This window comes from Toxorhynchites rutilus, chromosome 2 (genome assembly GCF_029784135.1).
Source record: "Toxorhynchites rutilus septentrionalis strain SRP chromosome 2, ASM2978413v1, whole genome shotgun sequence".
Taxonomy (NCBI): Eukaryota; Metazoa; Arthropoda; class Insecta; order Diptera; family Culicidae; genus Toxorhynchites; species Toxorhynchites rutilus.
In genome coordinates this window covers 144,219,322-144,244,321 of record NC_073745.1, presented here as the reverse complement: position 1 = coordinate 144,244,321, position 25,000 = coordinate 144,219,322, and the positions used below count along the sequence as shown (strand labels likewise).

The following is a 25,000-nucleotide window of genomic DNA, read 5'->3' as shown; positions in this document are numbered from 1 at the left end:
ATTTAAACCGTTTAGAGATTAGAGAACTGTAATGTATAGCATATCAAACAAATCTTAGAGAATTTCCTATTCGATTGGTATGCAAATCATGAGAATTCGTTCACAGTGAATAGAATTATTAACGTTAACTTTATTTCATAAAAACGTGACCTGTTTTCTGATTTGGCACCCTTCCTAAAAGACGTAGTTCTACGTCAAAAACATCGAAATCCAGCGGAATTAAATCAGAATTATCTTGTATATAAAAAAGTAGCCATTTACATTTACTTACAAAGAATCACTCAAAACATTCACTACGGCCACGTCTCTCCTTCACACCATCGATTCGTGAACTTCCGTCGTTAAATTTGATCATAATTTATAATTTTGCAATCATCTTCCACCGAAACACTTATCTAGTTCTGGCGAGAAACATCCGCCCTTTCTTGGGGCCCTGATGTTCTCCGGCGAACACTGTCCCGAGACATTAAGCCTGTAATTTAGCAGCTCGAACGTAGGAATAAAAAATAAAAATGAAAACTAGGGGTTCAAACGCATACAGCATTTGCCGAGACGCAAAACTTCTAGTTCAGTGCCCTCACACAATCGACGGCGCGAGATCGACACAGGATTCCCTGTGGCAATTGTAGGCGTTAATTTATTCCGCAACAGAAGGGAACAAACCGGAACGATCTTGGCTAACCGAAGAGGGGGCAGCAGTGTAACAGCAGTTGGACGTCGTTCCTCTTTCCGAAAAAGCTGACAGTTGGTCAGAAAGATAGAGAGCAGAGAGTTCGGTATGTCCAACTGGTCCCCCCAGCGTAATAGCGATATGATACAAATGATAAGAGCTCCAACACAGTCGGCGAATCGTTCGTAGCGTGGCTGGCCGGAACCTATGCGCATACATCAAGGTTGTTGGTTGCCTTCGGGGAGAAACTCCCGCTCGAACAACCGCTGTCTCGGCTGCTGTCAGATAGTTGGGGTGGAGGCACTTTGGTGCCGGCAGTTTGGGTTGGGCTTGATTTCTTGACTTTAAGTTATCGCAGTGATAACGTAAAATGGTTGTAATGACAAAGCCCGTCGGGCAAATGTTACTGCCGGATGAATCTATCTCGTTTGCAGGGATCGGTTTCTGCCAATGGTTCTAAAGAGTGTGTGATTTGCAACCGGGCAGAATCTGTGCAGGCAGTGCGTGTTCTTCTCTAAACGGGTTACTCCCTCTCATTTTACACCTGAAGCCATTGGAAAATCTACAGCAAGTGATCATAAACTTGAACAATTGCGTGCACATTCTTTTTTTTTTCGCTATGTTCCGAATGCTACAGAAGCATTTTTCTAGTAGATATTGAACGGGGCAGAAAAAATGGCCCAACCAGCGAGGGATTATTTTTATGAAACAACTTTTTTTCACCATTCTGCCAGCTTTTGCCCGCTGCCTGTGCTCCAATTCGTTGGCGCTATACACACATCCCCAGCGCAGCCTTGGCAGCAGATTATTGGCAAAAGATTAAAATATATGGTCAATTGATTGTTTTCCTTCCTTCTTTAGCTCCGTTTTAGGCCGAGTCTTGTGTGCGATTCAGCTCGTGTCCTTTTTTCTTTCTAGCTCTGCTCTCTTTGTGCTGACTTTGCATAAAAATGAGACTGGTTCCCAACGGTATCGGAACCGAGAACGCGAAGAAAAACCTAGGAAAGCTTCCTTATTTGCCCCGCAGCAAACTCTCTTATCGCAGTTCTTCCCGCGGAGGATTACTTCTCCACCGTCAGGTACACTGTTCATAGTGCGCGAGAAAGGAATAATGATTGTGCAAAAAAAAAACCTTTTGCGAACGGTAGATGACTGGATTTTTTTCGTGGGCAGTACCGCCTTCGCCGCCACCGCCTAAGAAGCAGGCGCGTGATGCCAAGAGCGGGAATTCAAACGGGTCTTTTGCCCCCGAAAAAGAATGTTAATGTTGCACTATTATTTTATTAACCAAGTGCAATCTCGTGCCCGAGATACGAATGAGCTTCCAGTCAAGTGGGTTTCCAACTGTTCTGACCGTTGGAATGGGGCGAACCTAACCTGCGGGATTATATTGGATACCTTCTGTTGGGAGTAATTCACCTGCGAGGTTGAAAATCGAATCAGCAGAAACTTGGAAGAATGTGTCTGAAGATGTTACCAACATAAATCAATTGATACCCTCAAACTTCAAGGGTCGAACGATCAAAATTTGTTCAACTGAATTCGTCGTATTTTTTTTTTTGAGTGTGCATTTAAAACACTCCTGAATACTCCTCATTTTGTAGGAGCCTGCGTGTAAAATGTTCCACTATTTTGATTTTGACGTTAACTCTTCAGTTGTCGAAAAGAGGTTTAAGAGCAGCAACCCTTTTGTTTTCTTTGAACTGTATTTTGCCTTTCATGGGTTTTTCGTCTTCTTCAAGTTTCACTTGACGATGGTGGCCTGGGCCCTCTGGAAATGCCAAGGGAGGCTCCTGGACCGGAGTTCTGGGTTGTGGTTGCCTTCTTTCAATAATGGCAGTATACAAAATCGGGGTTGTCGTGTTTATTGAGGAAAGGCAGCATACGTTTCTCTAATAATTCGTTGACGTATTGGGGTGCAATAGGATTAGTTACAATGTGCTATAAATAGTCGAAGGCGACAAGTATTTTTTCTGAATCGTGAATTGTCGACATTTATGTCAACCAAATATTGTTCACAAGTCTTGTAGTTTTGCACAACAAGTTCAATTTTTACTGCATTGAAAATGTTTAAAAACCACGTAAAAAAGACGGGTGGGTAATGTCGGGGACATAACTGGAGTGACGTAGGACTATACAAAAGGGACAGCTTCTTCTAAATATATATTTTAAATATATTTTTTTATTTTCTTCTCCTACGAGAATACCTACCTATCTACCTGAAAATGGATTAGTTTACTGTTTACTCTTTATGAACATGTTGGGGGTTCTGAAAAGAACCTTTGGTGTTGTGTTTTTGCTTTTTTTTACAAACTTACTCAATTTTTTCTCACTATCTCATAGTTGATTCTTGATTTTTTTCTGAAGGCTTTGTACTTATTGAATGTTCAACGCCGGGCATCTTTTGGCGTATGCACATATCGTACAATCAGAATGATGGCTGTGATATGGAATGCATAGGTGGTCATCAGCTCATTCACTATCATATATTTTACTATTGAGCACATTACCGTACCTTAAACTGTGGTTTCGGAGACGAATGAATTGTAAGATTTGTATCTCCGCGAACAAAGTAAATAAAAATGTAACAGAACTGAGGTTTTGGAGACGGACTCTACGATCGGTCGAGAAATAGACGAGCTATAATCGTTCTGAAAAACCAACAGTAAATACAGGAACGGATGACCTTCGGATTGAAGTCCTTTAAAATAAGAACAGAACAGCAGGAAATGCTTTGCTATACAATGCAGATGTAACGTCAGTCAATTTTCAACATCAGTTATCAACCAAAGAAAGCAGTTCTTGCTACCGAGAAAATTCGTTAATGCCATCCTGCATACAATGTATTGTTATTTGAAGCCACTTTTAATTCGGAAACCATGCATGGGTTTGTGAAAACTGAATGATCAATTTGAAAGACCCCAACCACCAATAAGTTCGAAAACAAGCAAAAACAAAATAAATCAGTTAATATTATATGTCATATTATGTCTCTTTGGAATGCAATGGTATTGTGAAAACTTTTAATAACACTTCTTTGAAAGGTTTAATGGCCCTGAAAAGCGCCGTGTTTTACGGTGGCTGGTTTTCTGTATAAACAAGCTTTTTCCTTCTTCTACCTGCTGCCGTTTTGTGATTGCGTTTGCCACTCGCTGAAACTAGTTGTTGCCACCGAACCGAATGTGCTCTGTTCTGTAGGCGGGTTTTCTTATTGTCGTGAGCTGCCGCCGAAATTCTATAATCGCTGTTAGATATGCTGGTGCTCCGGCACCAATCCTCTTCGGCCTAGTTACCCTTGCGGAGCAATCAGTGAATGCGACCAACAGGAAACTGCGGACCTGCATGGTTCGAGTGGGACTTTGCCTTTCCCTTAACTTGTCCATCTTTGTCAGGTCCACACGTCCACATTGCTGCTTGTGTTGCTTTGTTGATGTGATCCGATGCGATGTAAAACGATGCCATACAACCACACTGATTTACGGTTTGAAAGAGAATGATATAGTTTTCAGCGGATCCACGCGTTTTGTACTTTAGCGGCAGGGTTGCCAATAATATTTTTCAAAAAACTGGAAGATTGCTCTTAAAAAAACTGGAAGAAAACTGGATCCTGAAAAATCTTCTTATTTCAAGAAGTTCGACTTTGATTTATTTAAAATCTTTTCTTAACCTACTTTTTTTAACCTTAACCTACTTTCGAAGCTTCGTGAAGTATTTATATGTAAAGTGGAATCCGATGTCATTATATCGAAAGGAGGCAATAATAAGCGGACGTCATGTAATTACGTGTAATTACGTATGAATAGGCAGTAGGTCAGTATAAGCGGAGCCATAATAAACGGATTCTACTGTAGTTCATAAAATATCGAAATAAACCATTGATTAACCATTCGAGCAGATCAAAATAACGTTTCCCACCACTCGAACATTACTGTAACACAATATTTGAGAATCTCTTCTTCTTGAACCTCTAAAAAAATAAGTTTTATTTGGATAACACTTTAAAAATCTCGTATTTATTGCTCGACAATGTGATTAATTGAGGTGCTTGGGGACACGGCTTCTGATTCTAGATCACTGCATCAAATCGAATCTCAATCCTCTATCCTTTTCCTCGAGTTTTGATATTTTTGTAGTGTTTCTTTTGACCATCTTCGCTCCATTAACCCTTTTTTAATAGATATCTTGTTATGAACATTGCACCATTCGTTGTTGAAATGGTAAATCAATTGGTCTTGACTTTAGAATGTTTTGGAGAACCTAGAACATATAATATTTATATAAACTCAAAGACAAAGTAGCGCGTTGTTGCCTGCGTAGTCACCACACGCACTACGCGCTGACCGTATGGAATTCGGAAGTTTAAGCAGGAGAAAAATAACATTGAGAGTATGTAAGAAAATAAAGAAACCTTGGATCGATCGAACGTTAATCAAAAATGTCAAAAAACAAAATAAATCAAGGAAAAGGAAAGGTGAAGGAGGGATAATATTTATGCATTGTGAATTTATTTTACATGAAATTGGTAAAACTGAAGCACACACATAAAAAACTGGATAAAACTGGAAAATATTCTAAAAAACTGGAAGATTTTAGGGTTTAACTGTTTGACTGGATCGAACAAAAAAAAATGGAAGAATCCAGTTTAAACTGGAACTTTGGCAACGCTGTTTAGCGGTATACGCACACAGGAGAGACAAATCGGAAGACTCAGCCAAAGGGGCGAGTCCAACGAGACGAACGAATGAGCGTTAAAAGGCAGCGATGGCAAAAATAATACATTCATTACGATTTGTTCGCTCGTTGGATTCACATGCAGGCTAATAAGGGTCCTTTTCAGGATCACAAAATTATCTTTAATCTAAAGAGTTTATTGTTTTGTTATCACTCGATATCCCCATCTTGTTCGGACGAACCTTCCTGTTTAGTGATAGCGTTTGCCACTCGCCACAGCTTTCACAGTTGGAAAATTTCTTCCCATCCAGCTTGTGACATGTTGTACAGTAAATTACATTTAATGCGACGTGCCGAAGCACCACTCAGTGTCGCATTGGAGGCGATTTTAACCTGTAATTGAACATTTGCGATGACAGTGGTACAGTGTCGACTTTCAATGTGGGGTCATAATTTGGACCCCGCACTCTGTTTACAAAAAAGTCCAAATAAATATGTCGCATTACAGGTCCGTCCAATTAGCTAAATGTCGACTGTACTTTCAATCTAGAAGCAAGTTAAGAATTGGTGAAAATTGAATAATCGGGAAAGTCCCCAACCATCAATAAGCTCAGAACAACTGCCAAATTCTCATACTCATCATATCCTGGCAAATAAATTATGAAAAAATCAATTTGTGTTTTATTTTTATTTGAGATATTGTTTTAGAAAGCATTGAACTGTATTTCGTAAATTCTTTTTTGGAAGGTTTAATGGCCCTGAAAAGCGCCGTGTTATATGGAATGGTCCAATCTAGAAAACTTAATACTCGTGGTTTTGAAAAAAAAAACCATTTCGAACGCCCTCGATGCCGCCTTGTTCTGGATTTGCCACCAAAGCAGATTGTATAAAGAACAAACTTTTTTCTTCTGCTACCAGCTGCCGTTTTGCGATTGCGTTTGCCACTCGCCACTCGCTGCAACTGCCTGTTGTCTTGATGTCCACCGAACCGAATGTGGTCTGTTCTGAATGCGGCTTTTCTTATCGTCGCGAGCAGCTTTGCCAGTCAACTCGATCACTTTATAACTAAAGGGTGTGTCACATCAAATTGCATCACGGAAAAAACGCTGTAGAAATTCGCCCAGTAGACCGATCCTTTTGAAAATTTTAGACAGTAAAATAAAAACTATAAAACAACTTTTGGCATTTTCTTTTTATTCATACTTCGAGCCCAAGCCCGTATGCTCGCACCTTCCTCTTTACCCCGTCCATAAGGTTCTGTACAACGTCAGGTTGTAGATTTTTTTGAACAGAAATCCATTTTCTCTTGAAGTCCGCCTCCGATTTGACAACTTTTGGGTTCTTCCGGAGGGCCTGCTTCATAATCGCCCAATATTTCTCTATTGGGCCAAGCTCCGGTGCGTTGGGCGGGTTCATTTCCTTTGGCACGAATGTGACCCCGTTGGCTTCGTACCACTCCAACACGTCCTTTGAATAGTGGCACCAAGCGAGATCCGGCCAGAAGATGGTCGGGCCCTCCTGCAGCTTCAATAGTGGTAGTAAGCGCTTCTGTAGGCACTCCTTAAGGTAAACCTGCCCGTTTACCGTGCCGGTCATCACGAAGGGGCCGCTCCGCTTTCTGCAAGAGCAGATCGCTTGCCACACCATGTACTTTTTGGCAAACTTGGATAGTTTCTGCTTGCGAATCTCCTCCGGAACGCTGAATTTGTCCTCTGCGGAGAAGAACAACAGGCCCGGCAGCTGACGAAAGTCCGCTTTGACGTAGGTTTCGTCGTCCATTACCAGGCAATGCGGCTTCGTCAGCATTTCGGTGTACAGCTTCTGGGATCGCGTCTTCCCCACCATGTTTTGCCTTTCGTCGCGGTTAGGAGCCTTCTGAACCTTGTATGTACGCAGGCCCTCCCGCTGCTTGGTCCGCTGGACGAATGAACTTGACAAATTCAGCTTATTGGCGACATCCCGGACCGAACTTCTCGGATCACGTCTAAACTGCTTAACTACGCGCTTGTGATCTTTTTCACTGACGGAGCATCCATTTTTGCCGTTCTTCACCTTCCGGTCGATGGTTAGGTTCTCGAAGTATCGTTTTAGTACTCTGCTGACCGTGGATTGGACGATTCCCAGCATCTTACCGATGTCCCGATGTGACAACTCCGGATTCTCGAAATGAGTGCGCAGGATTAATTCACGACGCTCTTTTTCGTTCGACGACATTTTTCCAAATTTACGAAAAATTGACAGTGAAGCATGGCCAACGTGATCTATACACTCTTATCTGATTATAAGCGAAAGCTGAAGATAAATTCCTAAAAATTAAATTTCTACAGCGTTTTTTCCGTGATGCAATTTGATGTGACACACCCTTTATATAACGCCGTCTAGGTGGACTGGTGCACTGGTACTAACGCGCTCGGCCTAGCTACCCTTGCGGGGAACTTCAGACCAACACGGTTCGAGCGGGAGTTTGCCTTTCCCTTCATTTTTCCTCCTTTGCCATATCCAACCATGGCTGCTTGTGTTGGTTTGTTGATGTGTTGTGATGCGAAACGATGTGGTGTACGGTTTGGATGAGAATGATCATTACGGCAGCGGAGCGGGGTTTTTTAAGCTGACTGGCTGGCTCGAGAATTATGACATTCTTTGTGTGTACACCGACTGGACAACATCGTTGCTGGACGAGCTGGACGGCGAGGGATCGAGTGCCTTTCTCAAGGCAAGAAGGTGGAGGTGGTAGCGCTGGAGTAGAGTAGAGTTTTCAAAGGGCCTTTCTCAAGGCTAGAGACGAATGAACTGCAAAAGTTTAAAGTCTCTATAATACAATACCTTACCTTACCGAGAATTACGCATGTGTGAGACTGTGACCAATGTTTCGTTCATTTTTTTTTCTTTTTCCTTTCCAATCGTGCTTCATTCTATTTCGCTGCTGCTCTGGTTGCCCGTTTTGGTCGGTACGATTTGAGGAACACAAAATGGACCAATCAAAATGAGCACATAGTGCATTTGGACAATACTTGATATTTCACAATTATTCAATTATTTATCTCAAGAAAAATGAAATTTTATTCGTTTTGATAGATGCGTATATATATTTTCTATCAATTGATGCAAAAACCTTTGCGATCTATAGAGAAATGCTCGAGTTATAAGCGTTCCAAATCTTGCATTTTTATCCTACTTGTTCAGTGCCTAGATTTTCATTTCACCTACTATATCCTCCGGTTAGACGTAGTCCTACGTCAAAAAAACATTTCAGGGCGACCAAACTGGTAGAATGGTTATTTAAAAAAAATGGTTGCATTATAAAATAATATCCGCAGTTATAAACAAGTGACTTGAATTAAACTACAGTTTATTAAGTACAGTAAATACAGTAAGTTCTATGTCAACAATGCGGTCGTATCTTGAACACAACCTCCTATATTTTTTTTTCTCTTGAAAAAAATTAGTTTCCAGACATGGCAGATGTTGGTGTATTGGTCTGAATCAAAGAAGTAAATTATTGTTATGCAAGGAGAAAATATTATTTCGTGAAGCGGACACAGATTTTCCTAGTAGACTTAGCAAATCCTCTTCTGTCGATAATTATCAACATTCCAAAATGTAATGTCCATACCGCCAATCAAGCAACAATCTGTAGGAAGATATCACAAGTAAAAATTCTATGATGCAGATGAAATCAAAATATTTATGCTAATTGGGTTTGTAATAGAATTAATTAGAAATATATTTATTGAACTGAGAAAAAAAAATCTTAGAAGAAAAAAACATTCCTCGAAGTTACACTTGGCTTCGCTTATTTCTTTTACTGATTATATTCCCATTCTCAGCGACAAAACATTGCGCACCACACTAACTGAAAAACATGATAAATCCGTAATTCCTCCGTCGTTTACTACAAATTGACAACAATGCATTTGTAGCACGCATATCCGAGCGCAACCCGTGTCATTTCCCGATGGCTGGGGACTGATGACTCACCTCTCCTCCGATTACCACCAGCGTGAAGAATCACTTTGTCTCAGGATGTTCGGTCGTGTTCTTCTTCGATGATGGCTCGCCTGTTGCGACGATATTTCTGAATATGGAAAAGCAACCGACTACCCCCCCCCCCCACCTTCTCTCCTACATCATGCTGTCTGCTCCCTCTCTGGGCGGAATTTCCATATTCCGCTGAGCTCCTGCTCCGTATAATCCATTGAAATCAACGAGCATCGCATTATGTGGAACCTGGAGGAATAATGAATATTTATCCCTTATTTTTCCGTACCGAGTGCATTTGGATTTCGATTCGACACTTTAAACCCCCACAGCTGATCCCACCGCCATCCCGGCCCACGACGCGGCCACGGCAAGACGGAACAACGCTAAGGAGTTCAACAACTCTATTCCGTTTGCTCCCTCCGTGTGCGCTTTGTATTCAAACTCTGTTGAACTTGGGAGATTCGGATCTCTCGCCTCCAAGCATAGTTCACCTGGTTCTGGCCAAACCAGAACATCCAGATGCGATCGTTCGCATAAGTAAGCACAATATTTTTTTCGTGTTGGTTTTGTTTCTGTACCACTTCTGGGGAACCGTATCGTATTGGAATAATCTGGAGGCAATAGCTCTTCAGTAGCAGCAGAGGCAGCGACAGCATCCGACTGTGTATGCGAAAATAAACTCTCTATTCAAATTTAATTCACATCCCCGAGTTTCGGAGCTTTTTCGAGTCGATGAAAAATGCACGAGCTGTGCAATGTTCGATGCCTAGAGTTTTGGAAAACATCCCGTTGCCGCCTGCCAATCGCCTGCGAACATGATAATGCAATATGCACTTTTTGAATATTCGACAGCGAGTTATGTCCAATGGTGGAAAGTTATTAGGAGTGACGTGTTTTTTCCGTCGCCGTCATCGTACGATCTGTGTTAGTGACGGTATGGATGTGTATGTGTGCTCGAAAGCGATGACAGGCGAGATGCTATTTTTGGTACCAATGGGAATTTGTAGTCATTTAGCAACATTCCGTCGGACATGATATGTGCGACGTTTGGAGCGTGGTATTTTCGGGCGATTCGTCCGCAAGCGATCCGGATTATCATCGAAAGTCAAAAGGGTGACGAGTGAGCCGGGTACGTTGGGTACATGTAAATTGGTCACTATGAAAAGGAAAATTGAATTATCAAACCGTGTTGGGTACTGTATGCTTCGTGTTCTGTCACATTCAACAAATTAGTACCAATAGACTGTGACATAGTTGACATCATTCCGCAGCTACCCACACGATATCAAACGAACCAACAAATTTAGGAAAAAGATCTGCACTTCTATGTATAACCTGCACACCCTCTGAATCCTAAACTTTCTAATGATTTGGAAAATGAATTTACTGCATCCGTAGGCTACAGACTGCAGCTATTTGGATAGTGTGACTAGTTGTGTCAGCTTTAATAACAAAAATCGTGGACAAATTAGTAATACCCGAGATGCGAAGTATTAGTGGAAAAGAATCGAAGACATGATTTTTTCTACCTAAATGTTATATTTTCCATTGAATCAAGCATGTTTTCAATTGAAATTACGGTTTTTGATGAACTATTATGTAAATGCATGTATAGTGGTAAAAACATGAATCGCTTCTGGGAGTGGTCACATTCATCGATCATTTTTCGTCATTACGTTGACAACTCCACCGACAGCAGGCATTGTATAGAAGTCCACTGCCAGCGGGACGGTTACCCTCTCTCCCTCGCTTGGTGCACATTTGGTGTTGTGTATGACGTCCTACAAGATACTTTCCTTCAAATACACTATCATCGCAAATTGTCCCTGGGCCTTTCTATTGTCGACAGTTTCTGATGACTTTGCATTGATTTCGGGATCTCGTGAATTTGTTCAATTATATGATTTTGTTCTTCGATTGATTTCAGATCTACACCTAACATTAATTTTTAGCACATGTTTTGGCATCTCGATTTATTACATTAATTGAGCCTAAAAATAACAGAAAATGTTCTACTCTCAAATACTGATACAGCATTTGTATAATATACCGTCTGACCCGGCAAACTTCGTCTCGCCCAAAATTTGTTTTTCGCTACCTTCAAACCTTCATACCTTCAAACATTCACGTTTTATAACTAAGCGCAAGTTTATGAGTTCAATCGCAGAACTGTTCATTGATTGATCTTTAAATCGACCCCGTTGAATTTACCTTTTAGAGAAAAAAATTCTAATACTTCTACTAAAACGCATCATTATAATTTCAGATTATTTTCAGACACAATTCTCGTTCAAGATTTTTCAACCACTTGCAAATAACGTGTTTCTTCGTTACATGAAATAAATGTTTGATACAGAAAATATGATAGAATAAAGACAGACCCTCCCCTCTTCTCCCCTTAGAGAGGAGGGTGGAGTGTCCATTCAGAAATCAACAAAGACTATAAACAATTGAACAGAGCGGTATTTGGATAACTTGCGTGTTTGGATCGTAAGAGATCTTCGAATCTTGGACCAGATGGCATCCCTTCTATCGTATTGAAAAAGTGTTCAAGCATACTCTCTTCACCGCTAAGTCTGTTGTTCAGTCGCTCACTACGCTTTGGATTTTTCCCGAAGGCATGGAAAAATTCATTCGTTTACCCCGTTTTTAAAAAAAGCAGGAAAAGGACGTCAAAAATTATAGAGGTATCGCTTGCCTTTGTTCTATCTCCAAACTATTTGAAATAATAGTTTTGGATTTCATCTCACATGTCTGCAGCAGTTACATCTCCGACCAACAACACGGTTTCGTGCCCAGAAGGTCTACTTCTACAAATCTGGTCCTGTACACATCGTTCATCGTCCGCTCTCTACAGTCTCGTAACCAGATCGATGCTGTTTATACAGATTTTTCGGCAGTGTTCGATCGAATCAATCACGATATCGTTGTCGCCAAACTCCAGCGTCTAGGTTTCCATAGTTTTCTTTTGAACTGGTTACACTCATATCTGACTGATCGTGTGATGTCAGTGAAAATCGGCGATACCGTTTCATCTCCTTTTCGGGTGACATCGGACGTACCTCAAGGAAGTCATCTCGGTCCTTATATATTCCTGCTTTACCTCAATGATATTAATCTTTGTCTAAAGTGTCCCAAACTTGCATATGCGGACGATTTTAAATTTTTCTACACTGTGAATAGTGTCGATGATGCGATATTCCTACAGCAACAACTTGATATTTTCTCTGATTGGTGCGAAACCAATAGAATGGTTTTAAATCCAGCAAAGTGTTCAGTCATATCGTTCACGCGGAAACGATCGCCTGTAACATTTTCGTATAAAATACGCAATATCTCTTTGAAACGTGTTGTGACTATCAAGGATCTTGGTATCGTCTTAGACTCGAAGCTGACGTTCAGCGACCATATCTCATATATCATCACTAAGGCATCTAGGATGTTAGGTTTCATTTTTCGCATCACAAAGCAATTCAAATACCCACATTGTATCAAAATTGTGCTTTAGTGCGCTCTCATCTTGAATATGCCTGCATAGTATGGTCTCCCTACTACCAAAATAGTGTCCAGAGAATTGAGGTGATCGGAAATTCAGAAATTCGTCCGTTTCGCCCTACGCAACTTGCCCTGGAGCGATCCTTCGAACTTACCCAGCTATGAGGATCGTTGTAAATTGATCGGACTCGATTTGTTGAGTATACGTAGAGATGTAGCGAAGGCAACTTTTATATCCGATCTAATTTCCTCGAAAATCGATTGTGCAGATCTTCTTCAGTCGATCGATTTTAATATACGCCCTCGTAACCTGCGTTCACATACATTTCTCTGCCTTCCTCACTCTCGCACAAACTACGGTTACAACGAACCCGTATCGAGTATGTCTCGTATATTTAACCGCTGCTACTTATCTTATTACCTTCACTTATCTCGCCCCAGTTTGAGAAGGCATTCTTGACCGCTCTTTCAAGTTAGGCATAGTTTGAAGAAGATTAAGTATTTTAAGTTATTAATTTATTAGGTATCATTAGGGCACTCATGTTCAGGCCTGTTGATAGTAATGAATGAACAAACAAACTTGGGAGCATTCTCGTAATGGAAATGTAGTACGAACAACCAAGTAGTTCTTAAACAAATTGAATATCCGTTTCCATATATGTATTCACATATATCCACGCCACTGGTGCAGTATATTGTTGTTGCTTTGTTAAATAAAACGCAACAGTTGATCTTGAAGTACAGAGGCGATTACATATCTCACTGTATTCGAAGTTGACTTGAAGTCATCGGTCGGTCTTTGGTATTGTGAGAATTGTCCCGCAAGCCAAGTGTTAACCTAGAATTTTCATGATTCATTCGGTATCAAAAATTATTAGAGTATCGATACTCTGTAGCAAGCCATTCGATGGGGATGGAAAATTTATGATCTCTTTGTAGCTCGTATGCAGACGAATGTTTGTCCAAACGCTGTAGGCAGTCTTTTGGACCAACATCACTTCAAATTAATTACTCTATATTGCATTTGATGTTGATATTCACTCTAAGCACCAGCCCATGTATTGATGGCAGACGTTTCATCCACTACTAAGGTAAAACATTTTAGTTACAAACATTCAAATGCTCCTGAATGGATCCGAACACTGTTGTTCCTGGTGCTTGATAGATTCTATTGGAATTGAAGTAAGTTGGAAATAGTATTACATGATGTTTTGCACAAAACTTTCTAGAACCAATGAGGACTTCTCAGAACCAAATATTTATTCGAATTTGGAATTTGCAATTTTTTATTCTAAATTACGTTCCAGTATAGGTAATGGCGCAAATGTGAATTCATGTTTTTCGTTAATTTTTCTCAATACTATATGAGAGGCTCAGAAGAAAAGGGATGTAAGTTATTCAATCGATTTCTCTTCATCAACATTTTCTTTAGTTAATAACTCAACTGTAAAAATGCTCCAATTTGAGTTTGCTATAGAATCCAATAGATGTGGTTCTGGCCTATGTTCCAATTGTCAAATACAGTTAGGAATGTATTTGCAGCTAAGTTATGACCAAAAGAGAGAGTCGATGTAGAGGAATCGATGATGTCACTAACACCCCTTTCGTTTTGAGCCCCTCATATATGCGCCTAAAATATTTCATTTTCCTGTTCTATTTTTATATGCGTTATCATAGCGTGTATATGAATATATTTGAAGTGTCATCTCTTTTTGGCACTCAATTATAACTTTGCTTCAAAATGAATGAATAACGTCATAATATACATGTCTATTTTGTCTAACTTTGAATGTTCGTGTTGTAGGGATTAAAATGGTCGTGAAAAACTACCGATATTGTTTTTGATTGTTTGTTATAATTTTTATTGATTGTCTAGTCATAAGAGTCAGTAACAGAAAAAAATCTCACAGAAAATTTCCTATATTAGGGTTTAATGAGCGCGACTCCACAATCGATGTTTTTTTTCCAAAAATCATTCTATCCTACAAACCAGTCTTCAGAATGCTACTCGGTGTTAATGCGCAACAAGATTTTTTGTACTCAGATGAGCTTCCACACCTTGTGTACACTTGCGCTCTGGCGAATGAGCACGCTCCGAAACACAGATGAAATGTTTTGGTGCCAGCGCTGTTTTTGCGCCCAGTTTTGAGCTGAGTTCTACGCTGAATTTTGCGCCGTATTTCTATACTGCGTGCTTGAATCTGGATTGCTCTCTCTGTTGAGATATTTTTCTTCACACAAGCGTATACAGTTCGTATGGAGACGCGCTGTTGTTTTAATGCTTTGATTAGAACGAACGAAGACAAAGCGGGCGCTAGGATTTGATGTGTTTGTGTGTGTGTGTGTGTGTGTGTGTGTATAGAATGAGGCGCGCATCACACAAGTGAGAAGCTATGTTTAGTATTTGAATTCTGCGCAGGGTACATTTTGCGCTGTCGTGTTTATGAATTTTGTGCTCTTCGCACTAAGAGAGAATACGTGTTTGCTTTGAACGCGCGCTGATGAAAATGAAACTCAAGCGCAGCGCTGCGTAACTGCGCTGAAGACTGCTACAAACTTAAATTACATCTCAACGAATCAAAGTATTTGGCATTCGTTTGCAGCCATTCCATGCCAAACCGATATAGTGGTTCTCAGATTTTCGTGAAATGTGGTAGTTTTGTTCTTTATCGCAAAACATTAAACCCGTATTTTTTTTAAATTTTTATTAGGTGACCATTTCCATTTTAGGGTTGTTCGAAAAATCAACATTTTCCCTCTTTTTTCCAAAAATGACTTTTTCCAAAAAATGCATAACTTTTGAACTACTGGACCGACTCAGATGATCGACATATCAAATTAAAGCCAATAATCTTTTTTTTTTTAAATACTACACTTGCAGAAAATTTTAATTCTGTTTTTTTATCATTGATTGTATTTGTTTTTTATTGTTTTCATAATCTCGGGACCAAGGGCGCTATATTTTTTCTGGAAAACTGATAGTTTTTCACATAACATATGTCGAAACCAGATAGGCGTTTTTTTTTCGTTTTTGAGTTATGATTTTTCAAAGTTAACAAATGGTTCGAAATTTTTTTCCCTCTTTTTCCAGCACAAAAATTCATAACTTTGATCTACTGGACCGATTCAGATGATCGACACATAAAATTAAAGCCAATTAGATAGTATTTCATAAAAAAAATATTAGACTTGCGAAAAAAAGGACTTTGACTTCGTATTTATTTATCATTGATTCACATGATTTCGGGACTAAGGATACTGTATTTTTTATATTGTTTTACATAAGATATCCAAAAATCAGACATGTGTTCTTTTTCGTTTTGAAGTTATGATTTCTCAATGTTAACATGTTTCCTGCCTTCGTTCAATATTTCTATGCGTCTGGACTGGATGTATGCGACTAGAATCCAATTGATTGGCGAATGTGTTTTTCAAAAAGGTTAGCTAATTGGCTTCAATTGATATATCGAACATCTGAATCGGTCCAGTAGTTCAAAAGTAATAAATTTCAGAAAAAAGGCGTTTTTCGAAAAACGGGAATAATGTTTTTTGGACCATCGATTAACTTTGAAAATAATAACTTAAAAACGAAAAAAAAAACGTCTCTCTGGATTTGACATATGTTATGTGGGAAATTCTCAGCTTTCGAGAAAAAATATAAAAATATAGCGCCCTTGCTCTCGAGACTATAAAAACAATAAAAAACGAATACAATCAATAATAACGAGGACAGAATTCTAATTTACTGTAAGTGTAGTATTTAAAAAAAAAGACCAGATGATTAATTTTCATTTGATATGTCGATCATTTGTATCGGTCAAGTAGTTCAAAAGTTATGAATTTTTGAAAAAAGCATTTTTGGAAAAAGAGGAAAAAGATGATTTTTCGAACAACCCTAAAATGGAAATGATCACCCTAATGAAAAAATAAAAATACGGGTCTAATGTTTTGTGATAAAGAACTAAACTACCACTTTTCACGAAAATCTGAGAACCGCTATATCGGTTTGGCATGGAATGGCTATTTGTATATGATTACTACCGTTACCTGATTATCATCAACATTCTGTTAAGGATGCACTCATAATTTGGTCGAATAAATTATATACAGGCGTCAATAGAGCTTTTATCATAAAAAATTAGATTGACACAATTCTAAAACTATAAGCATAGATTTTATTTTGGCATCCCTGATTTTCTACGGCCAATTTTCTAATTCAGTTGGTGCTCTGTTCCAGTGTGGATAGGTGTCTTTTTTTTGGAGGGATATGATTTCTATTGCATTTTGCGGTACGTTGTATTCAGCAGTTGCGTTTACCCATGATAATGGAAAATGCACTACAAAAGGATAAGCATTGCCGATGATGTGGAGCAGCTGTATTCCACCATCAGGTTTGCAGCGCATCCGGTAGATAATAACAAAAATATAACAAACGAATCAAATGATTGAAAGCCAAATCCTGATTCCGACGGACTAACTGGTTGTTTTGTTAACCCAGTCTCAAAAAATAAAACGTATTTATCACTCAGTAAACTCCATAAAACTTTCGGTATGAAGTCATCCGTTAAGAAACATTGAAAAAAAAACTTAAAATTCAGACAACTCACGGATATAGTCCACTGTCGAAAATAGGCGAAAGAATCAGATCTAAGCTGTCAATAATCATAACATGGGTATACGTAAAAGATTACGTTGAAATCGCAATTGGATCAAAGAAAAACGTCCCCAGGTTTGTTTTACTTTTGAAAGAAACTTAAGTTCATAAAATTCATTAATTAAATTAAATTCATAAATATTTCAAAACAAGATTCATTTCTATAAAAACAACAACGATCTTCTCTTTCTTTGTTCAATGATATTTCACACGTTTCGGAATGATAGCGACGTGTTAAACATTGAATGGCACTAATCTGAACAGGCGTCAAGCAGGCGTGAGTGTCAGAAAGTCGCATCCCACCCATAAATCTCGCATAAATTTTCGATCTCCGGATAGAATGCTTAGTCTTTATTTACATCTTATTCTCCAACGGCGCCCCAAAATGCCAGTCAAATTTCCATTTAATTTTGATAAATCGCTTCTCTCTGAGCGGATACATTTTAATCTGTTCTTTCTCTCTCTATCTCTCTCTCTCTCTCTCTCTCTCTCTCTCTCTCTCTCTTTTTTTCTCTCTCTTGGGGTGGATTTTGCAACAGTTTAAACAGGACACTATCGCTGCACCCACGAAGCGTCCATTCGTTCATCGTTCAATGGGGGCTTAGGTTGGAACTTTAATCAAATCTGTCCTCCCGAGAGACATCGTCGTGCCCTATGGGCTGTGTCTACTTTATTCGGATCAGTTGGTTTATGCCAGATAAGCTGTTCCAGAATGCCGCCGAAAATTTCTTCCAGCCGTCAATTCCAGCCTCAGCGTCATACTTCTGTATCAACATGATGCTGGCTGATAACACGAGCACCCACTCACAGTAGACACCCCCCGAAACCATGCTGGTGGGTGAAAAGTTGTCTATGTAAGCAATTCGCCTGTCACCGTCAGCCCGTGTGCAATCCCTTTCTCTCACTCCATGGCAGGCAGGGACTGAGACTCGGGTAACCGTCAGAATATTTTCCGAACACAGCCATCCTGTTCAGCTCTAACGAATGCCGCTCGAAAATATAATCCGCTTCCAAGCATGCGACGCCGCTAAGCGCAGGGAAAATTCTCAATAAAGTGGAAAATCCGACTGACAACTTGTAGAATCGAGTCATGCGATGAAGCTGACAGCTGGCAGTTCGCGTTCGGGGGAGATAGAGAAGTAGATGCTGAAATTTGCAAAATCAACAGAACAGTTCTCTCATCCTGTTTGCTTTCTATTTAAAATGCACTGAGTTACATCTCGGTGGCGCAAAAAACTTACACCTTGTATTGATACTTGTTTTAAACAAACTAATGGGGAGGAACAGAATAGATCATTATTCGACCAAGAATTAATTTCATTTTATTCATCCCCGGGGAAGTTCACTAATCTTTCGTTTATCTTTCATTGCTTGTCCACAGCTCAGTACCGGTCGCCACGAATCACGGAACATCCCAGCGATGCCATCGTGCCGAAGAATGACCCGGTGACGTTGAACTGCAAGGCCGAAGGGAAACCGCAACCGGTGGTGCTGTGGTACAAGGATGGTGAGCCGGTCAAGCTTGACTCGAACCACGTGTTGCTACCGTCCGGGTCGTTGTTCTTCCTGCGGACGCTGCACAGTAAAAAGGAACAGGATGACGGCGTGTATTGGTGTGTCGCCAGCAACAAGGCCGGAACGGTGCACAGTCGGAACGCAACGCTGCAGGTTGCAGGTGAGTGGCGTTGTGGATGAGTTCTATATGTTTGAGGATGTTATCCGATTGATACTAGTTACTGGTTACTAATTAAAAACAAATCGGGTGGTCGATTATGTTCCGATCATTACTTTCTTAAATTCTCCATGGGGTTGTGGATGCTCAAATTGCTATTTTTAAAAATTATATATCTTTTCTGCAAAAATATAGCTAAAACTACTTGTCTGAAAAAACTACTACTACTACTACTTTTTTTTAAATACTCTAAGTTAAAATTGAAAAATAATATTTCAAACAATATCCGTTTAATTTTGTTGCCTAAAAAACTAACCAGAAGAGCTTTATTATGTTGTAAGACGTTACGGGTTTGCAAAAAATATATCTAAATTTAAATTTTTTGACTAAAGTGACTCCTTTAATATTACTTAAAAAGCAAAAAAAAATTCTATTTCATGTTATACACTAACAAAACATTCTTTAGAATGATAACATTTTACGAATTGCCGTTTCCGAGATGAGCATTTCCACAACAAATTAAACTATTAAATTAGTTTGTCATCATTCATTCATGGATAATAGCAAATGACCCCAATCGAATTTAAATTAGTGATTGGATGAAATAACTATAAAATTCAATAGAACTGAATACCTTGTATTTATCTTGTAAGCAAATAGGTTTAGGAAATTACATGTGTTTTTGTTGTCCGGCGCGTAAATTAAACAAAATTGGAAGCTTGAACACTTGAACATGCCACAAATAATCCACCAGGCAAAAAGTATAAGACAATATTAATTCCACATTTTTCCAAAGATTGGCTATGTGATTTATGATTCGTCACGGTGAATGCAAGGCGAATTGGAGATTGAGTACATTTCAGCTCGAAAGATAAATTGATTGGAATCAATGGAATTCCTGGAATGAGCACATTCTCGCCATTTTTGTATCGTTGTATCAGCTTTACGTTGTATATTCGCTTCACGACAAATGTTGTTCCATTTGTGTTCCAATTTCGGTTGATCGAGTTGCCTTCTAAATCCAACCTTTGGACGCAAATCAAAGTAAAATCAAAGAAAGCGTTACGCCGGAGACCGAGATTTTGAGCATTAATAGCTCCTAAACAACTGAACCGAATGGTATGAATGGACACTTCATTCGAAAGATAAAATGTCTACGCGCTACTTTTTGATCCAAAAACTTGTTTCAATAGCTTTAAAATTGCTTTCAAAACAGGCTATTGGAATCACCAATCGGTATATAAGCGAGCGCCGCTCGGAAATCCACTCAATTATAATTGAACAGCGATTGGAACATGTTGTCGCTGTTGTGGTGAAGCTAAATTCGTTTATCATGAAAGCGCTGATGAACGGTGTCACCAAGAGCCTGAAGAGTGATGCCACTGAAAAGGCGACCAAGAGAATATCAGAACGGTTCCGCTTGAGACACACACACATACACATACACGCGAGGAACATGTTTTTGTTTGGTTGCCATCCAGCATCGAGAAGATTCCGGAAAAATGTCATCGTTGCTGAAAAATGATCTGTCAGTTCCCATTGGAATTGAAAATTAAATTCGAGAGACAGAGTTTATTTTAATGTTTTGTATCCATATAATACTGCGACCAAATACATTTGGTTTTGTGATTTTTCAATCAAATGCGATCAACGTAAGACGTCTTTCGGCAGTTTATTACAGGTGCAATGAATCTGAAGAAGGATTCCCGCTATACGCGCACGGGCAAACAATGTTTACTCAACAAATTCTCAAACGAGAAATGGGTGTTGTGAGAAAAAATGAGCGAACGTAAAAATTATAAAGACTTATTTGATGCAACAGATATTTCGTCTATTGGAAATGGAATACAAATCATATCACAATACAAGCAATGTATTATGTATTATACAACTTTTGTGTGATTGCTTCTTTTGTTGAATATTGTGCCACCAACGTAACGCTCTCGTTTTCGAAGTCCCCCAAATATTCGTTTATTCATTCATTCAGAATTGATTCAGATGCAACTAAAAACAACTGATCACTAAATCAACGATAGTCCTACGTCACCCTTGCGGTTATACCACAGATATAAGCCACTTCCTGTTTTTTACTCTTAGAAAACACTTCCCAACTTCATTTTATAATCAGGTGCAATATTATCACTTATTGGCTGAACAATTGTAGCATCATTAGCCATGTGGATAGCGTGGTCGTGTAAAATAGCTTTGCATTCCAGCCGGCCTTGGTTCGATCCCCATTGACGTCGTATGGACTTTTTTTTGGCACAATCCCAAATGAAAAACCATTTTAAGCTTTTAAAACAGCTCATTATTTGCGCATTTGACTCTCCAGCACACTAAATGGCATCATTTCTGCCAAAAATGTTTTCTGCCAACGCTAGTTTGGGTGTAGCGTTTTTTTTATTAGTAGTACCTAGTTGAGATTTCGAAGCAGAAAAACACGTCTTAAATAAATTCTGTAGTGGCAAGTTCTAGAACATGCGTTACCACAGTGCAAGTCGGAAGAAATTTCTTTGACGAAAAATCCCCCGGCCAGAACGGGAATCGAACCCCATCACCCGGCATGATAATGTGGAAAGCTAACCGCTCGGTCACGGGAGCACACTCAAAACCTGACCTGAGATTGCTGAAAAGTAAAGAAAAGCATGGATTAACGTCCCTAAAGTATTATAATTCATATGAAACTAGAGCATACTCGATCAAACAATGATCCAATGCTTGTATGTGGGGACATAACAAGCTGTAACGATCTGCCGAAAAGAGATCCATTGACATAAATTACTCATAAACAGCACTCAATTATGCTTTTTATCTCACGTTCTGATTGATTCAATTAGTGCTCCTCAAATTTGGAAGTGAGAGAGAGAGAGAGAAATATAATTTGAATACATCAATACCCCCTCGAAAACAAAAGAAAAAAAAAAAAAAAAAAAAAAAAAAAAAGCTATCCACTGTGTATATTATTCTATCCGAGGCAAATAAGAAATATAGGGTTGGGAAAAAGAAATGTCGTATTTCTCATCGAAATTTGACGCTTTATTTAACATACTTAAAATTATCCAATTTAAGTCAAATATGCGTCGTTTTGTTCGCAAACTTGTTGCCATTTAGAAGGCAACTTCATTAACTCCCCCTTATAAACCCCCCACCCCCCTTCCTAATTTGCAAAAAACTCAAACAGCCAGTTTTCGCAAGCCTCTTTTGAGGCCAACTTAGTATCACCAAGAGCGTTTTGTATGGACCGGAAGAGATGATAATCACTTGGAGCCAGGTCCGGACTATACGGTGGGTGCAATAGGATATCCCATCCGAGCTCCCGTAGTTTCTGACGGGTCATCAAAGATGTGTGAGGCCGAGCGTTGTCCTGGTGGAAAACAACATCATTCCTATTGATCATTTCTGGCCGCTTCTAGTGAATCGCCTGCTTCAAACGGCCAAGCTGCTCACAGTAGAGAACCGAGTTAAGGGTCTGGCCATAGTTGAGCAGCTCATAGTGGATGATTCCCTTCCAATCCCACCAAACACACAGCAAAATCTTGCTGCCCGTCAATCCGGGCTTGGCGATGGTTTGGGCCGGCTCACCGCGCTTCGACCACGACTTTTTTCGCTTTAGGTTGTCGTACGTGATCCACTTTTCATCATCGCAGGCGTTGATTCGGTCTAAAAGATTTTTTTGTGTCAACTCGTGTGGCACACATAAATCCAGCTTTTTATGGAATCCAATCTTCTGCAAATGGTTCCAAACGGTTTTATGGTCTATACCCAGTTCCTGGCCAATCGAGCGAGTGCTCACATGCCGGCCTACTTGGATGATTTCAACGATTTTATCGGTTTCCACGACGATTGGCCTACCAGTACGGGTGTATCTTCGACAGTCACTACACCAGAACGAAATCGATCAAACCAACGCTGTGCTGTGCGAATCGTTACAGTATCGGGTCCATAAACTACACGAATTTTTTCGGTCGTCTTCGTTGCAGTTTTACCTCGCAGGTAGTAAAAACGTAAAATATGGCGAATTTTTTGCTTGGTGGACTCCATCTTTGACGCGATATAACTTGAGACTGAAAAGGACAATCACAACACTGTCAAAACGACACTTATAGCACAGATTGTCGTCTTTAAATAGCCGTAGAGTATGACCCGATGCGATAAGTACAACACAAGATATGTTTAAGTGTTGCCGTATATTGACAATATACAACATTTCTTTTTCTCCAACCCAATATTTTCTCGAAAGAAACTGAAGCATGCGGGCTTAATACAAATTGATTAGTCACATTTTTAAAATTTATTCACATTATTCATTAGTGACTTATTTAAAATCTGATGAATTGAAACACGTAACGACGAATTTTTTTTTTTACTTGAGGCATTATTTTTTAAATTCATTTTTCGTGAATTCTAGTGCTTCGCGATGATTTCCGCATTGAACCAAAGAACACCAGAGTCGCTGCCGGGGAAACAGCGCTGCTAGAATGTGGCGCTCCGAAGGGCAATCCCGAGCCCACCATCAGCTGGAAGAAGGTAATTCCGTTAAACAATTCTCCCACGACCCCTTCTTAATTCTATGTTGAAATTCACGGGACAGGACGAAGTTCAGCTGGAACTGGACGACTACCGGGTAAATAAAGATGTGGCCCGGATACGAACCGTGGATAACGGAAACCTGCTCATCAGTGACGTTCGATCTAGCGATGCAGGTCGCTATCAGTGCACCGCCCAGAATATGGTCGGATCCCGGGAGAGCGTCTACGCCAAACTGACCGTCCAAGGTAGGAAGAAATTGTATTCTTTTGTTCGCTAACGACAACCATAGGAACTAACACGTTTTCCAATTAGGATATGATTAATGGTCATTGTAAGCCTGTCCAAATATGCATTCAGACCATATTTGATTATCTATCGGACTGTCGAAAAATGTAGATGATGAATGGTGAAAAATATACAGTTAATCTAATCTGTTTTCACGGAGGGACTCCAACGCGGTCATTTTTGGGTTTTCCTCTTAATCAAAGGCGATAAATTTCCGCACACATGCCGGCCCTAATTAGCATATCAAATATGATTATGATTTTTCTATTTCCAAAGTTGTCATAATTTACGGTTCGTCGGTCGGTTCCCCATGGCTTGCCATTAGTCCGATAATTTACGATGGTTTTAATCAATGTAACCACAAGTGCTAACGCCTCGAATGACTAATGACCCTGGACCTCTCTTTCTCACTATCCCGCAACAGTGAAACCATACTTCATCGCTAAACCAACTGATGTGACCGTCCTGGAAGGTCAACGTGTCCAGTTCCAGTGTGACGTGGGTGGAGATCCATTCCCCCAGGTACTATGGAGCAAGGAGAATGGTCACATCCCGGTGGGACGTGCGGAAATTCTAGAAGAGGACAGAAGTCTTGTAATCCGAAACGCAACCCCCGATGACCGCGGACAGTACATCTGCGAGGCGCATAACAGCGTGGGACAGGTTATTGCCCGGGCCAACCTGGTTGTCAATGGTAAGTGTAATGGCATTTATTGTCCTCGACACAGCTCAACGCACTCTTTGACATGTTCAAATATTTAACCCCATTTCGGTGGAAGGATTTTATTGCCTTCGGGCGGTGATAATCCCCTCTCGCAATAAAATATCATTTTTATGACGATTAAGCAAGCTCCCCCTTCCAAATTTGGTCCTGCCAATGATGCCGTGGCTTTTTACAACCCAATCACACAAAGCTATGCTTGTTGTCGGCTTCCGTTACGTTTCACCGAGGAAGGAAGAAACGCATTCACGCGATTTTTATTGTTATTCGCTAAATTCTTGCCAATAAATATCCTTCGCGTTGAAGTTCGGAGCAATTTAT

At 39.9% G+C, this 25,000-nt stretch overlaps 1 protein-coding gene across 1 annotated transcript in view; it reads left to right on the top strand.

Moving 5' to 3' along the window:
- The window catches only part of LOC129766199 (uncharacterized), a 278,884-nt gene that overhangs the window by 231,088 nt on the left and 22,796 nt on the right, over nt 1-25,000 (top strand). Inside the window, exons 3-6 of the mRNA XM_055766709.1 lie at nt 18,853-19,146; nt 23,552-23,670; nt 23,735-23,918; nt 24,383-24,706. Of these exons, the coding sequence (XP_055622684.1) occupies nt 18,853-19,146; nt 23,552-23,670; nt 23,735-23,918; nt 24,383-24,706 (921 nt within the window). The remainder of the gene's footprint in view (nt 1-18,852; nt 19,147-23,551; nt 23,671-23,734; nt 23,919-24,382; nt 24,707-25,000) is intronic.